Below are 27,201 nucleotides of genomic sequence, written 5' to 3' on the forward strand. Positions count from 1 at the left end.
TGGGAGGTTTCTATTTCGTGCTGTAACAGTTTGGAGAAAAGTAGGGGGGGGAGCTTTATACTCTTCTCATTAAATAAAAGACCAAAACAGCAAGTTCATACCCACTGCCACAGAGACAGATGCCATAGAAAGTGCTCCATTTGGTTCTCTTAGTGACAGAAATGACAAAGAATACAGCTCAGATGCTCATAGTGTCCAAGTGACGTGCATCTAAAGAAAAAAAGGATGAAAACATTTTTTAAATGTTAAAACATTACCTTTAGAATAATTAAAGAATTAGTGGCATGGAGTTTCAAATATTTTTTTGGTTTTTCAAGACAGAGTTTCTCTGTGTTATCCTGGCTGTCCTAGAACTCACTCTGTAGACCAAGCTGGCCTCAAACTCACAGAGATCTTCCTGCCTCTGGCTCCTGAGTGCTGAGATTAAAGGTGTGTGCCATCACTGCCCAGCTCAGCATGGGGTTTCTAAATGAGAAAACATTGTGTTATTATGTTAAGAAACATCATTTGTGATAGATTGCCATTGCTAGGGTCGTGGCTGACACTCATATGACACAAGAGAAAAACACAATGAATCTATTTGACAATTTCATGTGACACAGGAGCATTTAGAAGTGAAGTCTCACAGCTTAGGGAAAACAATTTCATGCAAAATTCTGAAGAAATAATTTTTTTTAAAGAATCAAGATTGGGCAAAGGGGATATGATGTAATATCTAATTGTAATAAACGACACGTGAGAGAATAGCATCCAGTAGACCTTGTCTTTCCAGATTCTTCTTGTCCTCCAGGAATGGGGCAGGACCCTGGAATGGTCCTGTAGCCAACTTTTATGTAAAATGGGAATGCTTACACAGAAGTATCTTCTGCAGTTTTCTCCTACATCCAAGGTACCCTATGTTGGTATTCTGTGTTCTGAGCCCCAATACAATTACAACTTAAAAGTCTCTCTTAATTTTTCAGAATGCATAAGGGCAGTAAACCCCCTTTAAAGATAGATCCTTATTCAAATGACCACAACCACAAAGTTTATTCCTTTAGAATATTATGTTCAACTTAAAGTAGTGGAATTTTTTTTCTCTCTCTCTCCCCGCTTCTGTATGATCATATGATGTAAGTGATTAGACCTTCAATTACAAGTCGATACTTTATAACATTTTGCAACTTTGGTCTGTTTGTTGAGATGGACAGGGTCTTATTTATATTGCCTAGGCTAGCTTTGAACCATGCAATCTTCCAGTCTCAGCCTAACAAGTACTGAAAATAGAGGTGTGCTTGGACCTTTTCACAACTTTTGAAGACATTTCCTGCATATTGTCATTATTTCTTCTTCTTTCTGTCTAGTTTCAAGTGACTAGTTTCAATATGACACAAGAGAAATCCTCTGATTCTGTGCTCTAATTATCCTCCCTTAGTTCTCCTCCCTTAGTTCTCCTTCTATTTCTTCACCTGATTGTTGTCTTTGAAAAGCAGAAATGTTCATGCTGGGCAGTGATGGTGCACACTTTTAATCCCAACACTGGAGGCAGAGGCAGGCTGATCTCTGTGAGTTAGAGGCTAGCCTGGTCTACAGAGTGAGTTCCAGGACAGCCAGGGCTCTTACACAGAGAAACCTGTCTCCCAAAAAAAAAAAAAAAAAAGGAAGAAGAGAAAATAAAAAGAGGAAACAAAGCAGAAATGCTCAAAATATGACTATCCTTAAGAACTGGCCTCTGAAGCTAGACATGATGCCTCATGCCTGTTATCCACCCCTTGAGAAGAGGAGACTACAGCATCCAGAGTTCAAGTCCAGCCTGAGCTGCATGGCAGACCCTGTCTCAAACAGACCTCCAAAAAGAACTATCCTCTCATCTCCACTCTTTCATCAAAAGAAAATCTTTGTCCTATTAGGAATCATTTTAATCCAGGCTCATCACATGTAAGCTATATAACCTGTAAGATAGTTCTCTGTTTTGATTTCAGACTTCTTTCTAAAGTGAGAGCAACAAACAGTATGTACTCCATAGGTTTCATAATGATTGCCAGTTTGTAAGGTTTTAGTCCGGTTTCTGGGACACCAGAACTAATCAGTAAATTTCAGATGATTGATTCATATTTCGTACCCTCGGTCTCCGCAGTCCTTCAACCACTCTGTAGTTTACTCTCACACCAAGTGCCTTTTTCCACTCATCAGTGTGTGTCTGCCCAGTGCCTCTGTCTCTGCCTCCCCGTAACCCTGAACACATAAGAACCCTCTTGAAATTCCTGGTCACGTGTCTCGGCCGTTCTCTCCGTAATAACCTTCCTTTGTTCTCTCCTTTTCTGTCTTTCTTTATTCTCTTCTCTTATTGGTCCATATTCCCTTCCTTGGTAATCAGAACCACAACCTTCTTCTAACACATTTCTCATGAGTCAAACTTTTTTATAGAGATTTTGAGTAGTATGGCCACAACTGAATAGTCTATTCACAATGTGACCCTGGTCTTATTCTGGAGTTTTCTATTTAATAACAAGGCCAGATTTTTTTTTAATTATTTAAATATCATCTTAGAAGTCTACTCTTTGCCTTTTACATCTTAAACAGTCTATAGGCCCCATACTTAGAACTCCAGTGTGGCTTCCTTTTACATAGCCAAATGCAGGGTGCTGCTAGTTGTTGGTAAATTATTGCTATTCAGTTAACCTTTCTTGCATTTTTCTCTAGTCATATTCCTTTCTTGTGAGGAAAACTCATTACCCACACTCCATCCTCACTCCACTCCCATGTTGCTGTCCAGATACATCCTGTCCTCCACTCCAGGCCTTTCCTTTGACGCACTCCATGCTAACTAACACTGCTTCACTTTCTTTGCTTGCCTCCACCTTCCTTACCACTCTCCCTCAGCTTTACCCACGTCTTTTCCTGTGCTTCTATCTAGAAGGCGTTAATAGAAGCTATGAAGATTTTTATCCTGAGACATATAGACAAGCACTGTTTTAAAATATAGCTTTCCTGGCATGAAACTAATTTAAAAAAATTTTCCTTTGTAGTTTTGGATTATTTTCTTATTATTTGAAAATTCTAACTAAAAGTTAGGATTTTTTGTTTTGTTTTGTTTTATTAAGAGATTTTCTATTCATTTTACATACCAACCACAAATTCCCCTGTCCTCCCTCCTCCTGCTCCCCAGCCTTCTCCCCCAACCCAACCCACCCCCATTCCCACCTCCACCAAGGCAAGGTCTCCCATGGGGAGTCTGCAGAGCCTGGTACACATTCAGTTGAGGCAAGTCCAAGCCCTTCCTCCCTGTGCCAAGGCTGTGCAAAGTATCTCACCATAGGCAATAGTCTCCAAAAAGCCAGCTCATGCACTAGGGACAGGTCCCAGTCCCACTGCCTAGGGATCCACTAAACAGTTTAAGCTAAACAACTCGCCTATCCAGAGGGCCTAGTCCAGTACTATGGGGGCTCCTCAGCTATTGGTCCACAGTTCATGCGTTTCCACAAGTTTGGCTAGTTGGCTCTGTACTTTTTCCCATCATGGTCTCAATGTCCCTTGCTCATAGAACCCCTCCTCTCTCTCATCGATTGGACTCCTGGAGCTCCGCCTGGGACCCGGCTGTAGATCTCTGCATCTGCTTCCATCAGTCACTGAAAGAGGGTTCTATGATGATAGTTAGGGTGTTCAGCCATCCGATCACCAGAGTAGGCCAGTTTGGCCTTTCTCTCAAACATTGTCAGTAGTCTATGGTGGGGTCATCCTTGTGGATTCCTGGAAACTTCTGTAGCACTCTGCTTCTCCCTATTCCCATGATGTCTTCATTTATCATGGTATCTCTTTCCTTGCTCTCCCTAAAAGTTAATTTTAAAAATCCAGATATTATGACACCTGCTTATAATCTCCAGACTCCTAGAACTGCCCAGGCCAGCTGGTTGACATAGGGAACACTGTCTCAAAGCTTTAAAATAAAATGAAATAAATTCAGTTATGATGTTTTTGTTTGTTTGGTTTTGGTTTTTGTTTTTTTCGAGACGGGGTTTCTCTGTGTAGTTTTTTTCTTTTTTTTTTTTTTCTTTTGGGCTGAGGATTGAACCCAGGGCCTTGTGCTTGCTAGGCAGGCGCTCTACCACTGAGCTAAATCCCCAACCCCCTCTGTGTAGTTTTGATGCCTATCTTAGATCTTGCTCTGTAGACCAGGCTGGCCTTGAACTCACAGAGATCCGCCTGGCTCTGTCTCCCGAGTGCTGGGATTAAAGGCATGAGCCACCACTGCCCGGCAATGTTTTTTAAGATAATAAGTAAGCTATGATCTTTATAAACATTATTGTTAAATCACTGGCAGGATGTAACAGTTTATAAGAAGCTAGAAGGGTTTGATCAGCCTACATTTGTATTTCTCAAATTCAGATGTACTTGTTATCTTCTTAAGTATTTTCGTTTCATAGGTTCCAAGAATTTTTTGGGAGTGCACATATGTAATCTAATACAAAATAATGTTTCTTCTTTTTAGAAACGGCATGTATCAAGCATATAGTACTCACATGATAAACTTTTTTCTAGTTAAATACAGCCACTTTCTGCCTCAGACTTTATAATTAAATTTGTACAGGCTTTGATACTTTGTATAGATTCCTTTTGTTCTCACTTAGACTAAGTGTGGAGGTGCCAGCTCTGATTTTCTCTTCTTTTTTCTTTGTCCAGGGCTTTTTTCTTACAGTCTCCCCGGAGTCAGTATTGAAAGTGGCCCACTATGCTGCTGAGAACAACAGGATCTTCACTCTGAATCTGTCGGCCCCGTTCATTAGCCAGTTCTTCAAGGAGTCCTTGATGAAAGTCATGCCTTATGTTGACATCCTCTTTGGAAATGAGACGGTGAGTTGCTTTAAAAAAAAAAAACAAGAAACAAAAGTCAACTAGAGCCAGGTGTGGTATTGCATGCCTTTAAATTAATCCCAACATTCAGGAGGCAAAGGTAGGCAGAGCCTGTCTCTAAACAACAAAACAGAAAAGTAATCCTTCTGTTTCTGGGCTGTGTGTGTGTAGGAGTGCATAAGTAAAACCCTAAATTTGGTGTCAGTGACCTTGTGAATTATACAAGAGTCACTCAACGTGGATTTCTCTACCACTGTATTTTCTGTATTTCCTGCGGACTAACTTCTTAGTAAAAAATAAATTTCTAAAAGATTAAATCATTGGGATTTAATTTACATATAGTAAAATTCACTCTTCTTACTCTAGGCTCCTACACTTCTGCAAATGCCTATGTGACCTGTAACTATGACCACAACTAAAGCTTTTTAAAAAAAACTTTTCTCATTTGTAAAACCTTCTGTCTGAATCTATTTAAACTTAATAAATTATGAGTAAATTTGATACTGTAATTTTTATTTGACTTATTACTGAGATTGTTCACTTGAACTATTCTTCTTTTAACAAGTGATGTATTTTTGCCCATTAAAAGTCAAGGGAAACTTTAAAAATAGAATAGAGAAGGCTTTGACTGAGCCTTCACGTGATGTTAGCCATACCAGTGAACGTTTATGAATGTTGGAAGTTTTATGTGTAAAATGATGTTTCCATTGGTCACCCTGGAAATCAATTCTGATTCTAATCCTCTGGTCCTAATATTTGAATATATTAATTGATTCTTATATGTCAGTAAGTTAAATGTGCAGTCTGCCTAAAGAAACTTAAAAATCTGACCTGGGATTTCACCTGAGTGAAGACTGAAGGATTGGTCTGTAGAAAGAATATCAAGGGCTGGAGTGGTGGCTCACAGGTTAAGAGCACTGGCTGCTCTTCCAGAGGTCCTGAGTTCAATCCCCAGCAACCACATATAATCAGATCTGGTGCCCTCTCCAAGTGTGCAGGCATACATGCAGACAGAACACTATATATGTAAAATAAATAAATAAATCTTTAAAAAAAAAAAAGAAAGAATGTCAAATGTGTGAGCATACAAAGGCCAGCACCATTGAAAGGAAACGTTACCTTCTTTACACATTAACTACATTCGTTTCGTTCATTATGCTGCAACTAAATGCCAGATAGGAAACAACGTAAGAGAGGAGGCTGTATTTCAGCTGGGCAATAGACCAAGTCTGTCATGGCAAGGGGATATGGCAGAGCTTATGGCAATGGGAACGTGTAAGCAGGACTCCACATGTCTCCAGAGATTAAGAAGCAGAACAGGAAATAGGCCAGGTTATAGACCTCAGGGCCCAGTTCCTCCAGCTCAGTCTCGCCTCCTGAAGGTTCCTCCAAAGAGATCAAACATCTAAACAAATGAGCCTTTGGGGGACATCTCCTATCCAAACAAGAATATTAAGACAATGACAAGAAATAGACATGAAAGACTTGAAAACTTACAGATAGCTGCTGGAGTCTCATTTGACTAAAACCTGCCTTTTCTTTACATGGCTGCAGTGTGTGTGTGTGTGTGTGTGTGTGTGTGTGTGTGTGTGTGTGTGTGTGTATGTGTATGTATGTATGTTTATACAATGGGGTTTTTAATTTTTATTCCGATTTTATGTATGTGAGGATTTTTACCTCTATATATGAGTGTGTACCATATGTGTTCCTGGTGCCTGTGGAGACCAGAAGAGGGACTTGGATCCCTGGAATTGGAGTTGTAGAAGGTTGTGAGCTGCCATGCGGGTGCTGGGAAATAAACACAGGTCCTCAGAAGAGCAGCCAGTGCTCTTGACCACTGAGTCAACTCTTTATCCCTCATATTGTTTCCTAAAAGGTCAATGAAGTGAGTAGGAGATGTGCTGTTTTATCCCTTTAAATAACATAGAGCAGTATGTCACCAGGATAGCATTCTGAGAGTGACTGTGAGGACATTGACATTCACCCTTTATAGTCTGGGAAGATTAGACTGGCAGTACATGAAGCCTCTAGGAAGACAAACTATAAGCACTGTGTAAAAGATATGTATGATTCAAAAGAGTGAGGCTTGAGGAGTAGATTGAGAGAATTAAATGCAATTAATTTAGATTTGCAAGTGGGTAGATAGTCACAGGTGACCTTAGTTAGGAAGAGAATGAAGATGGAGCCTTTGAAAAAACTTAGATCACACAAACAACTCTTTTATAGAAGCAGGAGGGGAGATGACTCCATGGGTACAAGTGCTTGCCACCAAACCTGAAGTGATGCCCAAAAGCCACAAGGTAGAAGGAGAGAACTGACAACTTCCAAGAGTTATCCTCTGATCTCCATGTGTGCAGCCTGGTGTGCACACACCATAAATAAATAAGCAATCAAATATATAAATGAAAATTTTCAAGGACTACAGTTACGTGTAAAGGCATCAATCATCGATTGATGCCAGAAGTGTGACAGAGAAGAGACCTCGGGGAACAGAAAAAGAATAATCCCCAAAGTGACTATGTTTATAGAAAATGTTGGTGAGATCAAAATGGTCTTCACTTTACAAAGCAAGTGTGTAAAGCACAGCAGCAGTCAAAACCTAAAAGGTTACTTGGAATTATCAAAAGTTAAGTACTTTTATGGCTAGAAATGGCAGACCATACCTGTAACACATCACTGAGGACACAGATGCAGGAGGACAATATGTCTAAGGCTAGCCTGGGCTACAAAAAGAGACTGTGACTAACCCCCCACCCACCCATGGTTTTTCCTTCAAAGAAAAGGCTCTGGAGTGTGGAAGAACACCCATACAAGGGGAGACAATATTTATTAATCATGCTTAATAACGGATTACTATCCAAATGTATAACTCAATGACAAGAAGAAAACCAACAAGCAAATTAAAAATGGCCAAAGACACTGGGCATGGTGCCATTTCATCACTCTGGAAGTTGAAGCAGAGGATCAGAAGCTGAGGCCAGCCTGGGCTGTGTACAGGGAGACTGTCTTAATACGCACATCATACATCTATGTGTAGATGGGCACACACAATGGTCAAAGGACTTAAGTAAATAGTTCTCCAAAAAGAACTATACAAATGGTCAATAAACACATGGACCTAAAATTAGACACTGCTTCACACCCATTAGAGTGATAAAGAAACTGGAGCCGGGCGGTGGTGGCGCACGCCTTTAATCCCAGCACTCAGGAGGCAGAGCCAGGCGGATCTCTGTGAGTTCGAGGCCAGCCTGGGCTACCAAGTGAGTTCCAGGAAAGGCGCAAAGCTACACAGAGAAACCCTGTCTCAAAAAAAAACAAAAAAAAAAAAAGAAAGAAAAGAAACTGGAACCCTTGTGTATTGCTGGTCTGAATGTAAAGTAATATAAATGCTGTGGAAAATAGTTTAGTAGATTGCCGAAAAAAAAATTGATTATATGATTGTTATTACATACCCCCCATTCTACTTATTAGTCTGTCCCAAAAACTAATGGTGGGAATTCCCTATGCTTATAGCATTGTTGTTCACAATCACCAGAGCGAAAGGCAAGACAAATTTTTTTAACTTGTATCTTTATTTATTTTAAGTGGATGAATGTTTTGCTTTGCATGTATATCCGTTCATCACAAGGGTGCCTGGTCCCTGCAGAGGTCAGAAAAGGGTGTTAGATCCCCTAGAACAGGAGTTAAATGCAGCTGTGAGCCACTGTGTGAGTGCTAGGAATCAAACTGAGGTCCTCTGCAAGAACAGCCAGTGCTCTTAACCATTGAACCATCTCTCCAGACCTGGCAAAATGAATTTTTAATGAATAAAATTTCAAATATACATAGAATGGAATATTATTCAAACTCAAAGAAAAGAAACTTCCATATATATGCTCAATGAACAAATCTTGAAGTCCTTCTATAAAGCTTAAACACTGGACATACCAAACAACTATTAGATTTTTCTATAAGAACTCCACTTTGTAGGCTTGGGGGTACAGCTGAGGGTAGAGTACTTGTTTAATATGGGCAGTGCCCTGCATTCAAACCCAACACCAAAGGTGGGGGAGGGGTGGTAAGTAAATTCACAAACTGTAGAACAGTGGCTTCCAGTGGCCATGGGTGGGCATGGACAGTGGTGATGGTTACACAGAACTATGAATATGCCTAATAACACTGAATTAAGTACTTAAAATGGTAAGTTTTATCTTACACATAGTTGACTATAATTTTTTAAACATTGATTCTATAAGCTAGTAACATTGTATTAGTTCTTAGTATAGATTATTAAATAATATTTTCATACCTAGAAGACAAAACTGTAAGCTGCTACATGGCTGCATGTCATGTGGACAACTTTTTCTTTTCTTTTTTTTTAATGAATCCTATTCATTTTCATTTATTCCAATAGATGTTTATGTAGCGAGGCCTATTATGGTAAACCAGTAACCAACAGGATCACCTTGTATGATCTGTCATGATGTGGGTTATGGAATAGAGATGTCTACAGGATGACTAGATGTGTGGTATTTTATTGAAGGAGACACTAAAGGTCTTCTTATAAATAAACAGATTCCTAGTCGGTGTGTAGTGTTTATCCTGCACTTTAAACTATGATTGGAGGAAGCTGCATTTGCATATGATACAAAGTCAAATAATGCAACACCTTAAATGATAGCCAAGTAAATTGGATGTCGGAATGTCAGGGTGCACTGTGTATCACTGGTCGGTTGAAGAAAGAAGGCACTCCCAAGATGAAATTGTAAGGCCTATGTAGCAGCAGGAACATACAGCCTCTTCTGACTGACCGAACCCCCGAACAGCTGTACAAAGGCATGTTTATTGAAAGTTACACAAAGTATTTCCTCATACCATGGTCCCTAATCATAATTTACATGTCTTACTGAAGGAGAGCATCGAATGCTTCCATGACTTTGGTCCTTTATTATGTATTGTGTGCAATACACAATGATACAAGAGCCTATGGTGTGCCTGAAGCATCTGGTGACCAAAGTCATGGGATGGCTACAAAGCCCTCCCAGCAAAACAATTCTACAGATCACAGGAAACATTCAGTTTTCCACAAGGATTCTTCAAGGTCAAAGTACTTCTAAAAAAAATTGTTCATTCTAATATCTACCCCATATAGTGATTCTGCTAAATTCTTACAACATCAGAATCAGATGTTTTAAATGTTAATGGGCTAGAAATATCGGCTAAGGTGTTACAATTTAATAAGGATAATAAAAATACTATATTTGATTACAAAGAGCAAGTAGATTAATGTTTTATCTTTTGAACATATTACCCATTGTTCTCCTTGAATACTTTAGTAATAATAATAAATTATCTTCAGTTCTTAAAGAAAACAGGCATTTTTGTTGTAAAGATGACTGCAATGTAAAATATATTTCACAAGAAATATATATGTATGTGTATAAATTTACATACTTATTTTTCTTTCCTCTTTTCCCTCCCTAACTTTAACCCCCAAAAAGATCTGCTTAATATTTGATTTCTAAAATGTCGACACTCAGCTAACATCAAACTTCCTTAGCTTTTATTTTCTACTTGGTTTTCACTTTCCTATTCTGGAAAGGTTTGAACACTAGCACCAGTGATTTTCCAGTAGTCTAAGTTAAAAATAGAGTGCTTCGGCAAGCTGGGCACAGCAGTGCATGACTGCCGACTGAAGCGCTTAGGAGGCAGAGGCAAGAGGACTGCAAGTACCAGACTGGCCTGGACCACGCAACTAACCTTCCTCTCAAGATGATAAATGAAACTCAGGGACTGGAGTGTGGCGCAGCAGTTAAGAGTGCCGGCTGCTCTTCCAGAGGACCCAGGTTCAATTCCTAGCACCCGCGGGGTGGCTCACACCTGTCTACATCTCCTGTTCCAGAGGATCATATACCCCTTCAGATATACATGCAGGCAAAACACCCATACACTTAAATAAGCAAATTTTAAAAATGATAAATAAAAACCAACTCGTCCACCAACATTATCCCTTCACAGACAGTAATCAGTGATCCCCATGAAACAAGTAAAAGACATACACTTAGCAATCGCCCCACCTCCTGCTTACAGCATTCTCCCCCTTCCCGAAGCTGCCACCCTTTAATACAGTGGTGACCCCCAACCATAAAATTATTTCATTGCTACTTCATGTGGTGATGACTCCCAACCATAAAATTATTTTGTTGCTACTTCATAACTGTAATTTTGTTACTGTTAAGAAGTGTAATGAAAATATTTTTAGAGATAGAGGGTTACAGAGGGGTCGTGACCCACAGGTTGAGAACCACCAACGTAGACAAAGTAAGTTACTAAGTAATGAGATTTACTTTCTTATTGTATTGAGGTAAGAAATACTTAAAAGGGACTTGGAATGCAACTTGGTTGGTAGAGTGCTTGCCTGTCTACAGAAACCTCACAGGCCTGTACTCTGGCTACTTGGGAGGAAGAGGCAAGATCAGCAGTTCAAGGTCAGCCTGGGCTACATGACTGCCTGTCTGAACAACACCACAGAAGGAGCAGGAAGGAACAAAGCTAATATTCCAACCATTTTCAAGCGTGCAGTTTGCTGGTGTTGTATCTGCAGTACTACAAAACCCGTCCCACAATCCATTTGCAGAACTTTTCCTTCATCCCAAGCAGAAGCTCTATGCATGTTAAATAATAACTCCACCCTTTTCTGTCTTCCCAGCCCTTGTAGTCACTTTTTTACATGGCATTATGAGTTTGCACATCCTAAGTACCTCATACAATTAGCTTCATTTAATAATTATCTGACGTCTCTTATTTCCCATACTGTTTCCCAAGTTTGTCCACTATAGCATGTCTTAGAAGTTCATTGTTTTCCTAAGTTGAATAACCTTTCTCTTTCTGTGTCTTCCCCAAGACACTTCCCACTAGCTTTTTACCGGGGTTCAAACAGTGTCCTACATGTTCTAGGCAAATAGTCCACACTTGTCTGTCCTGCACCCTTTTCTCTGAGATTCAGAAATGCGCAGAGATATGTTTCTCTTCCCTCAATTAAAAATATTTAGTAAGCCATTGTGATGTCTCATGAGGCTGAGACAGGAGGATTGCCATGAGTTCAAGGCCAGCTTAAGCTGTAGATCAAGACCTTGTCTTAAAAAATAAGCAAAAAGTAAATGAATGAATAATTAAATAAACAAAATCTTTGGTAACCCTGTTACATTGTATTTTCTACTTTTAGATGAACTGCCTAGCTTCATAAGTTATATTGACTAAAGTAATTTTGAAACTTCTCTAGTATAAAAACCCTTTAAATATTATTTTTTAAATTTATTTTTAACATCTTCAAAGTTTAAACAGTTCCCTTCAGCGCTATCATTTTTTCACTAAATTCACATGTAATCAACTTAATAAAGGAGGGCATTCTGCATGTAGATAATTATAAATGATATCTATTGATGCCAGCTCATGCTAGCTGCTTTGTAGTCATTGTCTACTTGTACATGATTAAAGAACTTGATTGTTCTTGTTTTTCATTATTATTAAATTAATAAGTTTTTGAATAGAGTCATTTTGAAAATGGTTCTTAAGAGTAATACCTTTTAAGGTTCCCTAATCACTAGATAATTAACCTGCCAGGATTAAGTACACTCAACTTTGCCTCAGGATGCTTAGCTCTCAAATAAGGTCAATTATCTCCTGATAATGACTATTCTGTCAAGAGTTACCACTCCATTCCATGGTGAAGCATCACATCACCTTTACAGTGCACTGTAAGATATTTAAGATAGTAAAATACAGCTTGAAATTGGGCAGAAGAGCTCCATTGAATTATTTCATTTGTACTAAGAATAATACATTGCTTATTAGCCTCCCCTTTTTTGACTCTGACAGATGATTTCATTTTATAAAGATATTCTATAGCTCTGCTTCATCAATCCTCCTCTGGTAATTTTCCTGCATTACCATTTCTTTACAGAGAATCTGTGTTAAACCTATTGACTTCATAAAGTATAGAGCAGGAAAGCTGAGAATACTATCTCTTCTACGTGGTCATTTAACTTGTTGTTAAGACAGGGTTTCACTCCATAGCCTAGCTGCCCTTGAACTGGAGCTGCTCCAGCCCCAGCATTCACAGTCTAGTATTACAGGTGTTCACTACCACGCCTAACTGATCCAGCTCTCTCCCTCTCCCTCCCACTCCCCCTCCTTTCCTTCTCTACCTGTTCTCTCTCTCTCTCTCTCTCTCTCTCTCTCTCTCTCTCTCTCTCTCTCTCTTGTTTAGCAATAAGTGAATTACAAAACAGTGGAGAAAATTCCGTGGTTTGTTGGTGTTGCTGTTCAGTTACTGAGAAGTTGCTGAGTCATATTTGAGTAGTGATGAGGCTGTAACAACCAAGTAGACAAGTGCTTTTTGATACATCAGAACATTTTGAAAAAAGCAAAATTGGATTTAGGTGTTTGATCCATATCTTCTAAACCTAAATGACAGCTTTAAGAAAGGGCATCATGCGGGGCAGTGGTGGCACACGCCTTTAATCCCAGCACTTGGGAGGCAGAGGCAGGTGGATCTCTGTGAGTTTGAAGCCAGTTTGGTCTAAAGAGTGAGTTCCAGGACAAGGATCCAAAGCTACACAGAGAAATTCTGTCTCGAAAGAACCAAAAATAAAAACTAAAAAATAAAAGTAAATAAAGGTTTTATTTTAAAAAAAGAAAAGAAAAGAAAGGGCATCGTGATAGCCCAGGCTTGCCATGGGCTCATATCAGTCTTTTTGACTCAGCTTCTAATCATCTTTCTATGAAACCAAGTGGGAATGCATGAGCCCCTCCTCCTTTTTGTCTCATGTGATGCTGGGAGCAGGCACAGGCTTCAGTGGTTTCTGTTTGTTGCACTGCTAAACTTTTACATTTTGAAGCAGTTGTTCTTTAAACCATAACATCTTGTTACAGATATTTGAAGTAATTTTTTTCAATTTTTATACTCCATAAAAATCCTTTGCTATCGCTTGTATATACAAAACAAAACAAAAACAATCTGTCAGTGGAATGGGAGGATAACTGAGTCAGAAAACCTCGTAAGCACAAGGACCTGGGTGATGCTCAGAACGGATACAAACACTAGGCATGGTAGCATGGAACCCCTGCACTGGGGAGGGAGACAGCCTGTTTCCTGGAGCTCACTGGCCAGGCAGCCTTACCTGATTGGTCCGTTCCAGGCCCAATGAGATATCCTGTCTCCAAAAGGAAAGGTGAGCAGCATTCCTAAGGAACAGCACCCAGGTTCTCCTCCACCTACACACACACACACACACACACACACACACGCAAGTTTGTATATTCAAGTACTGTCTTTTGGTCAGAATTTTCTGGCCCTCTGTAAAGTTATAATTATTAACTTGATAGAAACTCTATCAAGCCAATGTATATTTTATACTCAGGAGTATTTTATTTATACATCTTTTTGTCTAGTCTCATTCTTTAAGGTATATGGTCTCCAGGCATTTGCAGGAACTCAAGGCCATTGCCTAGATGCATATTCTAACCATAGAGGAAATTTCCTTCCTTTTACCAGACTGCTCTCAACTTCAGTGAGGAATGGAGCTGTATCTAAAGATGGATAGAAGTTACCTTTCCAAGCCTGCTCACAGAAAGTTCCACACTCCTCCTGAGGGGAGCCTCTGATGCTAACAAATCTATAAGTCCAGCCAAAGAAAATGGGAGTCTTACGGAGATTTGTAAAATTTTGACGCATTTTGCTTTTCTGGTGGCGAAAATGAAATTTCAGTTAGCACAGAACTATAGTATCACATGACTGTGGCTTAGCTTCTAATTAATAACTCTTCGAGTTTTTCTTACATGTTTAGCTTATTAAGATGAGCACGCTAACAAACACAGTGGCCTGTCCCAGAGATGCCGTGGGGACAGTTCCAAATGAGGAGGGACCAGTTAGCTCTCAGCTTTGCCTCTCTCTGACCCTTCCTTCTTCCTCCTCCTTCTCCTTTTCTCTAGTTCACCTTTATAATTATTAAAATGCCCCCTTTTCTTTTTGTTTCTCTCTTCCTAGCAACTCCATTGACTCTGTACTGAGGAGCTCTTTCAAAATCGTTCCTTTTCTCTCTGTTATGGGTAAAAACACAGAATTTCAAGTGGTCTGACTTGTCATGGAAATCATATTTATGCAGCAGTGCTTTTGTGATATACAATAATATTTCACTTAATCTTTTCACCTATTTTATTGTTTCAGTTTCTGTGTTATAAATTTGTAAGTGACCATTCTGTCATTAGTAGATGATGACATGCTATAAAATTGTAGGTTGATACTTCAAGTTCTTATTTAGCACATTTGTTAAATTATTCTGTTAAGTTGTTTAATAAAATCAATATATTCTATAAACAGAAATTTGACATGTCACGGTAGAAAGAGCACTGGACCTCAGTTTGGCAATTCTGATTTTTCATTTTGCTCCTGGGTTTTTCTCTGTCCTTCAAAGCACAAAAAATGAGAGCAGAGAAGCTGAAGTCGTAGACATTAGGGAGATTATTGGCAGAATTTAAATATATTGTATAGGACAGTTGATAGTTTATGGACATAAAATTTTTAGTTTAATGCTTTTGCTATGGTCATGTAAAATGTTCTCATGTGGGAAACCCGTATAGTGTTTTTTCCAGTCCAAACCCAGTCCAGAATACGCAGTACCTTTGGCTGTCCGTTGTCCCCTTGGTCTCTTTAAGCTGCAGCAGCTCTTCAGTCTCTTTCCTCTATGGCGATGACAATCTTGGATATGTTTATTGTCACCGTGTAGAATGCCCTTCAAGGTGGGGTTTACTGCAGTGCTTAATAAGAACATCGCAGGAATGCTGCTGTGTCTTTTTGTGCATTGTGTCAAGGTTTTTATTGTCTCATCTCTGACCATATCAGCTTTGATCACTTGATTAGAGAGATATTGAACTAATTTATCTCTATTGCAAAGTTGTTCTTTCTGGCTGGGCACAGTGGTGCATACCTAGCTATTCAGGCAGCTAAGGCAAGAAGATTGTGTTCAAAACTAGGCATTTGGGTTAGCCTGGGCAGTATTGTGAGACCTTACCTCAAATAAAAAGTGGAACTAGGGGCTGGAGAGATGGCTCAGTGGTTAAGAGCACTGGCTGCTCTTCCAGAGGACCCGGGTTCAATTGCCAGCACCCACACGGCAGCTCACAACTGTCTGTAACTCTCTGGTTTCAGAGGATCCAACACTCTCACAGGACACTAATAAAATAAATAATCTTAAAAGATAGTTTAAAATATATTTTTAAAAAGTGGAAGTAAATGTAACTATATCTACTTCTCCTGTCTATTTATGTCTGTGTATGTTGAAACCCATGAGGCAATAGTAAAACCTCATTGTTCAAACTAAAATTCACATACAATTCTTTCAAAGTTGAAACCATTCTTGAGAAAGGGTAAGTGCATTTTCATGTGGATAGAACATGGGCACACCATGGTAAGCAGTCTCAAAAATAACCCTTAGTGACCTGCCTCCAGGTTTTTGTGCTGGTTCGTAGTCCCCTCTTCAACAGTTGGAATGTGACAAATGGGATGATACTCATCTCCAAAATAATATTGCAAAATATTTTCATTTCTGCCTGTTTCACTCCCTCTTGCTATCTCTCTTAGAGCTCTTGCTCTGGAAAAGGCAAGCTCCCATGATCTGAGTAGTTCTGTGGGGAGACCCATAGGACAAAGAATTTATGTCTTTGGTCTGTAGCCAAGGTCTTGAGGGCTTAGACAGCCATATGAGTGTTCCCTCAGGCATGAGATGACCACAGCACAGCCTGTGCCTTTGTGGGAGCCTTGTGAGGAATCTTGAGTCAGAGGCATCCTGCCTGCCAAGTAAGAAGACCAGCTCAGTGTTTCTGTGCAAATTTTCTTAGTTTTGTTTGTTTGAGGTTTTGTTGCTGTTGTTTACCTTGGAATATATTGTCAAAATAATGTTTTGGTTACTTGAATTATTTCTTTTTTATTCCTAACTACATTTAGGTTTTAGTGTGTAAGCTATTTCTATGGTTCAGAACATCATGAATGCGAAGGGTTTATTCAGAAACATCACTTACCTCTTCCCGCATTCTCTCAAAGTTCAAACCTGCTTTGCATTGATTGATTGTCTCTCACATAGCCCAAGCTGGCCCCAAATTCACCCTGTAGCTGAAGACAACCTTGAACTCCTTACCCTCCTGCCTCTATCCACCAGTTTGTGTGGTGCTAGGGATTGACTACTGGGCAAGCATTCTATCTCTGCTGAGCTACATCCCCAACTCTAAACTTGTTTCTTAATCTCAGTAATTTCTTGCTCATATTCATGTTTTTCTTTGTTTCATAGAAGGCTACACACTGTACATCCTCTTTGTACCTGGTTGTTGTGGTTTGTTGTTTTAACAAGAATGTCCTGAAGATCCTTTCCTCATATCTCTTGTATTTTATAGCCAAATGGTTCCCCATTGTGTGAACGCATTATAGTTGATCCAGTCACTTTCTTACATGTGAGCACTTAAGGTATACCCAGAATTTCACAGAAAAAACAAAAAGAGTCTCTCACTAAATAACTGTGTTTGTCTGTATTTTTATACTATTAAAGGTACTTCTTCAGGGAAAATTCTTAGAGATGAGAATAGTGAGTCAAAGGAACAGCACATGCATAGTTTTGTTAGAGAGTGCCAAATTCCTCTCCAAATGAATTGTATGTGTTTTCCCTCTTCAGCAGTAATGCAAATAGAAAGCCTGTTTCTGGTTTGCTTTGGTTTGGTTTCGCAATGCTGGAGATCAAAGCTGGGGCCTGGAGGATCCTAGACAAGCGCTCTGTCAAAGCTACACTCCTAGCTCCTCTTGTGAGGTCGTTTGAATGTTTGGTTATCAACTGCTTATAAAGCATAACCGTCACATTGAATTCATTAGAATGGTAAAAGTGTCACTTTATTTCCCAAATATTGGTTGCTGTTATGAAATTAAACTGAATTAAGACTAATTTTCTGTCCTTCCCAATGAATTCATTTCTATAATACAGTAAAAAGAATGCAAGAGATAAAAAGTGATCATTCTTTAGGGCATAAACTTTAAAGACTCATTCATCTCTTCCTTGCTTATTTTATTAAACCATTGCATGAATATGAAAAAGAATCACTGTTCTGTTTTCTGACCTACATTTCACGTGCCAATCTCCCTGGCCTCATCCTAACCCTCTCAGCTCTACCTGGCAGGAGTCCTCCTCCTGCCTCCACACCCACTGTTGAGTCAGTTTTGACTGTGATTCTGTTCTGTGTGACATTCTAATGCTTATGCTGTTTTACAACTACTTTAATTATAGTTACTGGGTCTTCTGTTTCTATTGCACTGGACTATGTTCGTCCATAACACTGGCTTTCAAGCTTCACTATATTCCCACTATCCAGTAAAGGAGTAAGGATTAGTAAACATTTAAGGGATGCATGAGTTTGCTTTTCCTTTTTCGGGAGATTTTAAACCTTTTCAAATTTTAAAAACACTTGTTTTTATAAATATGAGGTCATTTAGTCACTACTTTTGATCTAAAAAGTATTTAAGATGCTAACATTACTCCTTTTTATATCAATGGTATTTTGCTTTTGTGTTTTGTCTTTAAATTGTGTGTGTGTGTGTGTGTGTGTGTGTGTGTGTGTGTGTGTACACACCAAGGTATGCATGTGAGGGTTAAAATACAACTTTTGGGAATTGGTTCATTTCTTTCCCTGTTGGTTCTAAGAATGGAACTCTGTCTAAACGTATAACTACTTTAGACTGTAATGAAACCCTTAAAATAATTTAGATAGTAAAATACCAATTCTTATATTGACAGTTTTATATATTCTATGTAACAAAATTATGTTTAATCTCTAAGCTTTGGATATTTATTCACTACAAATTTATGCCCCCCTTTTTCTTTCATAAAATAGATATACATTAGATAGGCCTTTGGTGGATTCTTGAATTTGATGATATCCTAAAGTTACTTCAGAATAGTGAGGTTATCTATAGGTATAGAACAAATGGGAAAATATTCATTTCTGCCATTTTGAAAATTAAGAAATGGACACAATACTTTCCTGGTCCTCTACACTGCGTTGTTAGGTAATAGTATGTGCAAAGTGTATCTGTGTGCTTTTCTTCCCCCCCCCCACCCCCCGCTTTTACCAGGGGCCTCCCTTGCACATGCTAGATAAGTGCTATATAACTAAGACACAGCCTCACTCCCTTGGTTTTTCTTGATCATTACTTATCACACTTTCCCTGAGTTTTGTTTCTGTCCTAGCTGGGTAGACTGTAGTTCAGTTCTGGTAATAACTAACTAGAGGTGGTATAAAACTCTACAGATGTGGTGCTTTGACTGAGAATGCCCACCATGGGCTCATGTACTTGAATACTTGGTCCCAAGTTGGTGGAACTAATTGGGAAGGATTAGGGTGTGGCCTTGGTGCAGGGGGTGTGACACTAGGGGTGGAGGTGAAGTCTCAAAAAGCACATGCCATTCCCAGTTAACTTTCTTTCTCTCTGTCTGTCTGGTGCTTTGTGGAGCTGATGTAAGTCTCAGCTATTGCTCCAGAGCCATGTCTTCTTGCCCCCACGGTCCCTCACAATGATAGTCATGGGCTCTAACCTTCTGGGACTGTGAGGTGTCAGATTAATGCTTTCTTCGTGAGTTGCCTTGGTCACGGTGTTTTGTCATGATAGTAGACACAGGTTTAAAAGCTTAGTCCTCCATAGGACTGCCCCTACTAAAGATTCCAGCTTAACTTTGGAGGTTCCCCAGTCCAACTATGTTTCTAACTAAAACAGCAACAAATTCAAAGATTCCAAGAGCCTCTCACTCTCAGGAATTTGCTAGGGTGTCTTACAGAGTCAGAAAAGCAGTTTCCTGCAATAACTGTTTTATTATGATGGACCCAACTCAGCAACAGCTAATTGAAGAGATGAATGAGACAAGTTCAGGGAGGGTCCTGAACATACAACAAGTGTTAGCTTTTGACCCCAGGTTTTCCACCACTGAGCTATATCCAGAGCTCTCTGTTTGCTTCTTGAGTGAAGTCTCACTTGGTCGCCTATGTTGACTCACTCTGTAGTCCAAGCAGGCCTTGAAATCCTCCTGTCTCAGCTCCCCCCACAGAAAAAAAATGGGATTCTAGGTTTGTGCCAGTCACCAAGCCTGACATCAATGCTGTACTGATGTGTGTTCTGTTTATTTGACTTTCTAAAGCTTATGTGCTTTCCTTGGGAAAGGATCTTGAGAACAAAATTTCTTGAGTTCTCCCACATTGTTTACAATTTGTAACCTTAATGCTTGGATCTCAGTTTTGCTGAATATGAAATCCTTGCCTCTTATTTTCTCTCCTCGGCTGTTTTAAAACTATTGCTTCATTTTCTTTGCTCTCAAAATTTAATGAAAGTCTAATTCTTTTCCTTATTAGTCATTTGTAGAGATCAGGGTGTCTTTGTTTTAGTGAGTTTTAAGATTTATTTTTAATTGTGTTCTTGTGTTTAAGTCTGTGAATGGGTATGTACTTGTTTGTTTCTTGAGATGGGGACCTCACACTTTAGCCCAGGTTGTCATAGAACTCATCACATCTACTTTGTTAATTACTTTTCTGTTGCTGTGATAAAACACCAGGACCAAGGCAACTTATAGAAGGAAGAATTTATTTGAGGCTTATGGTTCTTAACGGTCAGAATCCAAGATGGCAGAGCAGAGGCAGTAGACGACAGGCCCCTGGAGCAGCTACTGGTGCTTGCTGGGAATAGTGTGAGTCTTAATCTCAAATCCCACCCCCAGTGACACTCTCTCCAAGAAGATCACACCTCCTAATCCTTTCCAAGCAGTTCCACCAACTGGTGACCAAGTATTCAAACATGGACTATGGGGTCCATTCTCATCCAAACCACCTCCTTCACCAACTTGGCCTCCAACCCACAGAAATCCTCCTGCCTCCTGTTGGAATTTCAAGTATGAGCCACTAGTTATCTTGTACATTCGTGTGTGTATGTGTGTGTGTGTGTGTGTGTGTATGTGTGTGTATACACTCATATGAGTTACATTTATTTACTGATTGTACATAATTATTCTGACCACAGTTTATTAAGTTCATAGTCTGTACTACACACAAGGCACTCAGACACACTTCAGAATGTTAGCAGTGCTGGGAACGTAAACATGGCTGAACAGTTAAGTGCTTGCTGCTCTTTCAGAGGGCTTAGATCAGGCAGTTCCTGACCTCCTGCAACTCCCACTCCAGGGGATCCAATGTCCTCTAGAAGAGAGTCACTTACTTATCCCATTCCCTATCAAATAGTAGTCTTCACTGTGATTTGAGCTCTGTATTGTAAATACAATTATAAACACAATACTGAGCTCAAATCAGGCTTAGTGGGGCCAGAAAATGTTAATGATTTTAGGAACCTCATTTCATGACACCCTATATCCTAAGTAGAGAGTCTGGTTTTAGTAACTAGTGTGCTCTACCCCTACAGTGCAAATAGAAGAAACAGAAGACTTCCAGATTTACCAGTTGTTCCTATATTCGATTTCATTTCTTTGTTTTACAGTGCTGAACATGTCTCTTGGGCACAGTGAATTCTCTTTTTGTTTCTAATTCTTTGTCCTTAGAAGGATGTTTAAATTTTCATTTGGAAATATAACTTCCTTTAGGGTTTTTATTGGCTGTTTTCAAAGCCAGATAGATACCATCTTTCTACTGCCATTGTCTGAGCATTAAAATACTACTAGTTTTATTTATATTGAAGCAGGACCTTGCTATGCAGCCCAGGCTGGTCTAGAATACATGAGCCTTCTACTGAAGCCTCTCGAATACCACCTTCAATGAGTAATTCATTTTGAGAAGCAACATATGTTTTCACTCATTAACCTGAATAAAAGTTAATATTAAATTTGAAGTTGTTTATTAATTTGTAGGTATTAGTACTCATTTATTAAAAGTAAGAGGGTATTCTTTTGAGGAGGGGTGTTCAAGACAGGATTTTTCTGTGTAGCTCTAGTTGTCCTGGAACTCACTCTGTAGACCAGGCTGGCCTCAAAGTCACAGAGCTCCACCTGCCTCTGCTTCCCAAGTGCTGGGATTAAAGGTGTTCACCACCACTGCCTGGCTGGGTAGTCTTAATTTGATAAATAAATCCAATTTAGATTGATAATTTGTGAAAAATAATTCCCTGCATAACATAAAAACAGACTTTCTTTTTATTTATTTATTTTTTTATCCTGGCGGGATCAGACTCCAGACAGCCTGGGAATTAAACCCGGCTCCTCTGGAACATCAGTTAGTGCTCTTAACGCCGGGCCATCTCTCTCCTGTAAAACAGGCTTTCTTTCTCTGAGTGTGACATTAATACAAAAGTGACCATCTATGTCCTACCACTTTCCAGGTGGGAAATGCTGTCAGGGGTGAATTGCATTTTTCTCCTTGGTAATCAGACTTCACATCTGTTATACTCAAGTCAGAGTTTATCTCTCGTGTTATGTGGAACTTAGAAATGGGCCACAAGAAATATTGCAGAATAAATTAGAGGAACTTGTGCTCATTGCGAAGAACACCCAGGTGACCACAAATAGTCAAAAAGATACACTTACTGAACAACAGTATCACAGCTGAACGACAGTTCTTCTTATTTTTTAACTAGCAAGTGGAAGAAGTGAGGTTTATAAGATTGGGTTGACTTTTAAAATGTGATTTTGATGTGTTATTTACAGTTGGGACATTGCCTGGTTAGAGGCAAACCTTTGTTAGAAATAGTCTCATCTCTCTTTCTATAGTTACTCTCAAACTTGTATTAACTCAGTTTTGTTTTTTTCTTTTTAAATATGTATAAATGTTTTGCTGTGTGTCTATGTATCACTTCTGTTCCTGGTACCCAGGGAGGCCAGAGGAGGGTGTCAGAACCCTTGGAACTAGAGCTTCAGGTGGTTTGTGAGCCACCATGGGGGTGCTGGGAATCTAGCCCAGGTCCTCTGGAAGAGTAGCCAGTGGACTTCACCTCTGAGCTATCTCTCCAGAATCTTTTTTGTTGTGTTAAATAATGGAGGAATTCTTTAAGATGCCTGTATTCAGCCCTAGGTAGTTGGCTAGGTTTCCAGTACCAGACATTTCTCTTTTATTGATTAAAGCAATTATAGAGCTGTTGGTTGCCACCAAGTTATGCTTGACATTATTGCATTGTTTTATCTTGCCACAATGGTTTTTGTTGTGGTTCGTAGCTGGGTAGGACTCGTGGTTGCTTCCCTCCCTTGGAGCTTTCATGGCACCAGAAATCCTCAGGAAGGAGTCAACATCTTCTTGAACTTGTGCCTTCCACTGAAGTGTCATAGACTTCCCAGAGACCATGCTCTTAGGAAAAAACTGCCTTCCCCCTACCAGCAGCTATCAGTCACCAGTAACTCCTTGGCCAGAGATAGGACTTCATGCTCAACTCCCTTCTCCATGATAGGATTTAGCCTGGCCTGAACTCGAACACGTCTTACAGATGCTGTCATAACTGCTGTGAGTTTATGTATGCCCTGTTGTGTCCAAAAAGCACTATTTCCTTATAGTCATCCACTGCCTCTGCTTCCTATACTCTTTCCACTCCCTCTTGTAAATGATCCCTGAGCCTTGGGAGGATAGGATGTGATACAGATGTCCTATTTAGGACTAGCATTCCACAGTCTCCTATTCTTTGCACCTTGTCTAGTTATAGGTCTCTGTTAGTCATCATCTACTGCAAATAGAAGCTTCTCTGATGAGGGTTGAGAGATACATTAATATAGGAATGTAACAGTAACTCATTAGAAGTAGGTTTAATACTGTGTTCATTTGGCAGAAGAATAAGTTCTCCCCTAGGCTCTGACCTGTCTAGCCATAGGACGTTGGCCCAATAATCTCTCCAGGTATGGGTTCCCTCTAATGGAGCTGGACTTAACTCCAATTGGTTGGGTACTCCATGATGGGCTAGTATTGTGCTGGTTACTGTGTCTTGCCAGGCCAGTCATTATAGTTTACAGATGGGTAATATAGATTACTTTTCTCCTCCAGTAGCATGCATAGCAACTTTTGTCACTATGAAACCTACTCGATGGGGATGAAGCTTCCAGATCAGTACTATGTTGTCCTTTTATTTGTTGCTGCCTTTTAAGCCATGGCTGTTACCAGTAGCAGTTAGGCAGCAAGGGCCTTAGCTGAAGGGAATTCTGTTCTCTCAGGCTTCAACTCTTTCAAAGCTACGAAGGGAACGTAACTGAACATCTGTCCCTCTAAAGAACTCAAGATTCAAAGGTTAAAGTCTTCAGAGACACTGAATAGCAAGTAGCTCACCTCCTCTCCTTGCTCATATCCTCCAAAAAACACCCTACCCCCCCCACCCCCCGCGGCTCCTGCCCCTCCTTCAAAACCATCTCCACCTGGCTCCTCCCACTTCCTGTCAGCTAGTTGCTGACTCAGCCTCCTGACTGCAGGTGAATTTTATTTAATCAAACACATCTTTGCATCATTAAACAAATGTTCCAGAGCATAAACAAGTAACACACCTTAAAATAATATTCTGCAGCCGGACGGTGGTGGCGCACGCCTTTAATCCCAGCACTCAGGAGGCAGAGACAGGCGGATCTCTAAGAGTTCGAGTCCAGCCTGGGCTACAGAGTGAGTTCCAGGAAAGGCATAAAGCTACACAGAGAAACCCTGTCTCAAAAAACGGGAAAAATAATAATAATAATAATAATAATAATATTCTACAACAGTACCATCTAGATTTCAACATGTTGTGTGAATATTCATGCTCAAATTCATGGTGTCATGAGATAAACATGTTCATGTTCAAATTCATGGTATCTTCAGCAACAGGGTCTTACCATCAGGTTCTGTAGGATAACCAATAGCTTTGACAATAACCTGTAGTAATTTGGGGGTCTGGGGAACCTCACTGGCCAATAACTCCAAAAGAGGTAACCTTTTCCTGGCACTGGGCTTTTTATGTGTTAGCCTATAGTGTCTGTTTGGGGTACTAACTCCATTTCATTTCTTCTTGTGTGTGTGTATTAGGAAGCTTATACAGCAGTAGCTTCCCTTCAACTTGTTTTGAAAAGTCTTCCAGTTACTTATCACTCTCTGTATTCCCTCCTCTACTGTGCCCTCCCCTTCCCACAGTTTACCCTACAATTCCATTATTCCTCCTTTAACCCTTTATACTACTGCCTTTTGTCTCCCTACCCTCGAAAGTCCATCCTCCCTACCCCATGAGCCTTAGCAAATTTTCTGTCCTCTGTGGATGTTCTAAATGAAATACATATACATATCTGAAGATTCAAAGCTAACTTCTACAATGAGGGAAAATATGTGATGTTTGTCTTTCTGGGTCTGGGTTACATCACTCAGAATGATTGTTTTTAGTTCCATCTGTTTACCTGAAAATGTCATAATTTTGTTTTTCTTAATAACTGGATAATACTCCATTGTGTAAATTACCACATTTTCATTATCTACTCATTAATTGATGTACATCTAGGCTGCTTCTATTTCCTGTTGTGAAAAGAGCAACAATGAAAGCGGATGAGCAGATATCTCTATAGTAGGATATGGAGTCCTTTGGGTATATATCCAAGAATAGTGTATCTGGATCATGTGATAGATCTATGTCTAGCTCTTTAAGGAACTTCTACACTGATTTCCATAGTTTCTGCACCATTTTGCACTCATACCATCAGTAAATAAGTGCCTCTCTTTTCCCACATTCACACCAGCATTTTTCATGTTTTCTTTACCTTCACTATTCCAACTGGGGTAAGATGAAATCTCAAAGTAGTTTAAATTTGCATTTTCCCGATGGTTAAGGATATTGAACTTTTAAAAGAATGTTTCTCAGTCATTCATATTTTATCTTTTAAAAATGCTCTGGTTAGTTCCATACCCCACTTTTTAATTGGGTTGATTTTCTTGATGTTTAGTGTATTCTTGTTCTTTATATTTTCTACAACTTTGACAGATGTATAGCTAGCAAAGGCTTTGTCCATTCCGTAGGCTGCCTCCTCACTCAAATGATGGTGTGTCCTTTGTTGTACCGAAGCTTCATCATTTCACAACATCCCGTTCATTAATTTCTGGTCTTCATGCCAGTGCTACCAGGGTCCTAGTCAAGAAGTCCTTTCCTGTGCCAATGAGTTAGTTCAAGCATATTCTCTGGTTTCTCTTATATCAGATTCGGGTATCACATCTTATGTTATCACATCAAAGTCCTTGATCTTTGGAGTTGAGTCTTTTGCAGAGTGAGAAATAAGAATCTGGTTTCATTCTTCTACATGTAGCTCTCCACTTTGACCAGCACTGTTTGTTGAAGATGCTATCTTTTCTCCAATGTGTATTGTTGGCTGTGGGAGTGTGGGCATCTGTGTGGATCCAAGTTCAGATGCATCGATCAGTGAGTCTATGTTTATGTTGCAATGTTCTTAACTGTTTCACTCAATCTTTTCAAGTCTTCTGTTGCTAAACATTTTACTGTTTCTGCTTTTCAGTTTTACACATACAGCTGGGTAAGAAAATCTTTGTAAATAAGTCTTCATTGTAATTCTAATATTTGAATCCATCTAGTAAGTATTTAAGTGCTTAAAACAGAGCAACAAAACAAAAATCCTACAGAAGAGGATAATTAAATGTTAATCTCTATGATTCTAAATATAATTAAAATGGAAATTTGGAAAAGTGGGAAATTGCTGGATAATGAGGTTACCAGATTTAGCAAACAGAAGTACAGGGGTCCATTTAAATTTGAATTCCAGACAAGACACAAAATATTTGAGGTATTCTTGTACAAAAACATTGTTTGTTTCATATCTGAAATTCACATGTGAAGACTTAACTTCACATCTTATATGATGAATGTGCGTGCTGGAAATGTTATGGTAGAGGTGCTGGGAAGGATAAAGAAGGCGCCACGCACAGACAGAATAGCTGGACGCAAGAATAAATAGTTATGTGGTATGCACTGCAGAGTAAGACTGTGTCAGGCCTTCAGATAAGAAACACTTAGTGTGGAAGGAAGCCTTTAGCCTGAGTCAATCCCAGGAATCCAGAGTTGTCCTCTGACCTCCATCCTTAAGATCTCTTCCTCCTCTCAAATGGGCTTCCTCGCTTTCTAGTTCATGACTTGTACACATACACACACAGACAAACACAGGTATATGTAAATCTAGATTCCTCGTGTGAGAGAAAGTATGCAGTATTCCATTTTGAGTCTGGCTTATTTATCCATTCATATGTTGGTAGACATTTGGAAGGTTCCATTTCTTAGCTGTATGTGCATATATCTCTATGCTATGGTAAATTTGAATCCTTCAGGTATGCGCCCAGGAGCAGCATCTGGTAGTTCTGTTATCGTTATGAGGAACCTCC

At 39.5% G+C, this 27,201-nt stretch overlaps 1 protein-coding gene across 2 annotated transcripts in view; it reads left to right on the plus strand.

Annotated features, from left to right (window-relative positions):
• The window catches only part of Adk (adenosine kinase), a 408,688-nt gene that overhangs the window by 274,053 nt on the left and 107,434 nt on the right, over window positions 1-27,201 (plus strand). For both annotated transcript variants that reach the window (XM_059273845.1, XM_059273846.1), the window contains exon 7: window positions 4,660-4,830. In XM_059273845.1, the coding sequence (XP_059129828.1) occupies window positions 4,660-4,830 (171 nt within the window). The remainder of the gene's footprint in view (window positions 1-4,659; window positions 4,831-27,201) is intronic.

The sequence above is a fragment of the Peromyscus eremicus genome, chromosome 9, assembly GCF_949786415.1.
Source record: "Peromyscus eremicus chromosome 9, PerEre_H2_v1, whole genome shotgun sequence".
Taxonomy (NCBI): Eukaryota; Metazoa; Chordata; class Mammalia; order Rodentia; family Cricetidae; genus Peromyscus; species Peromyscus eremicus.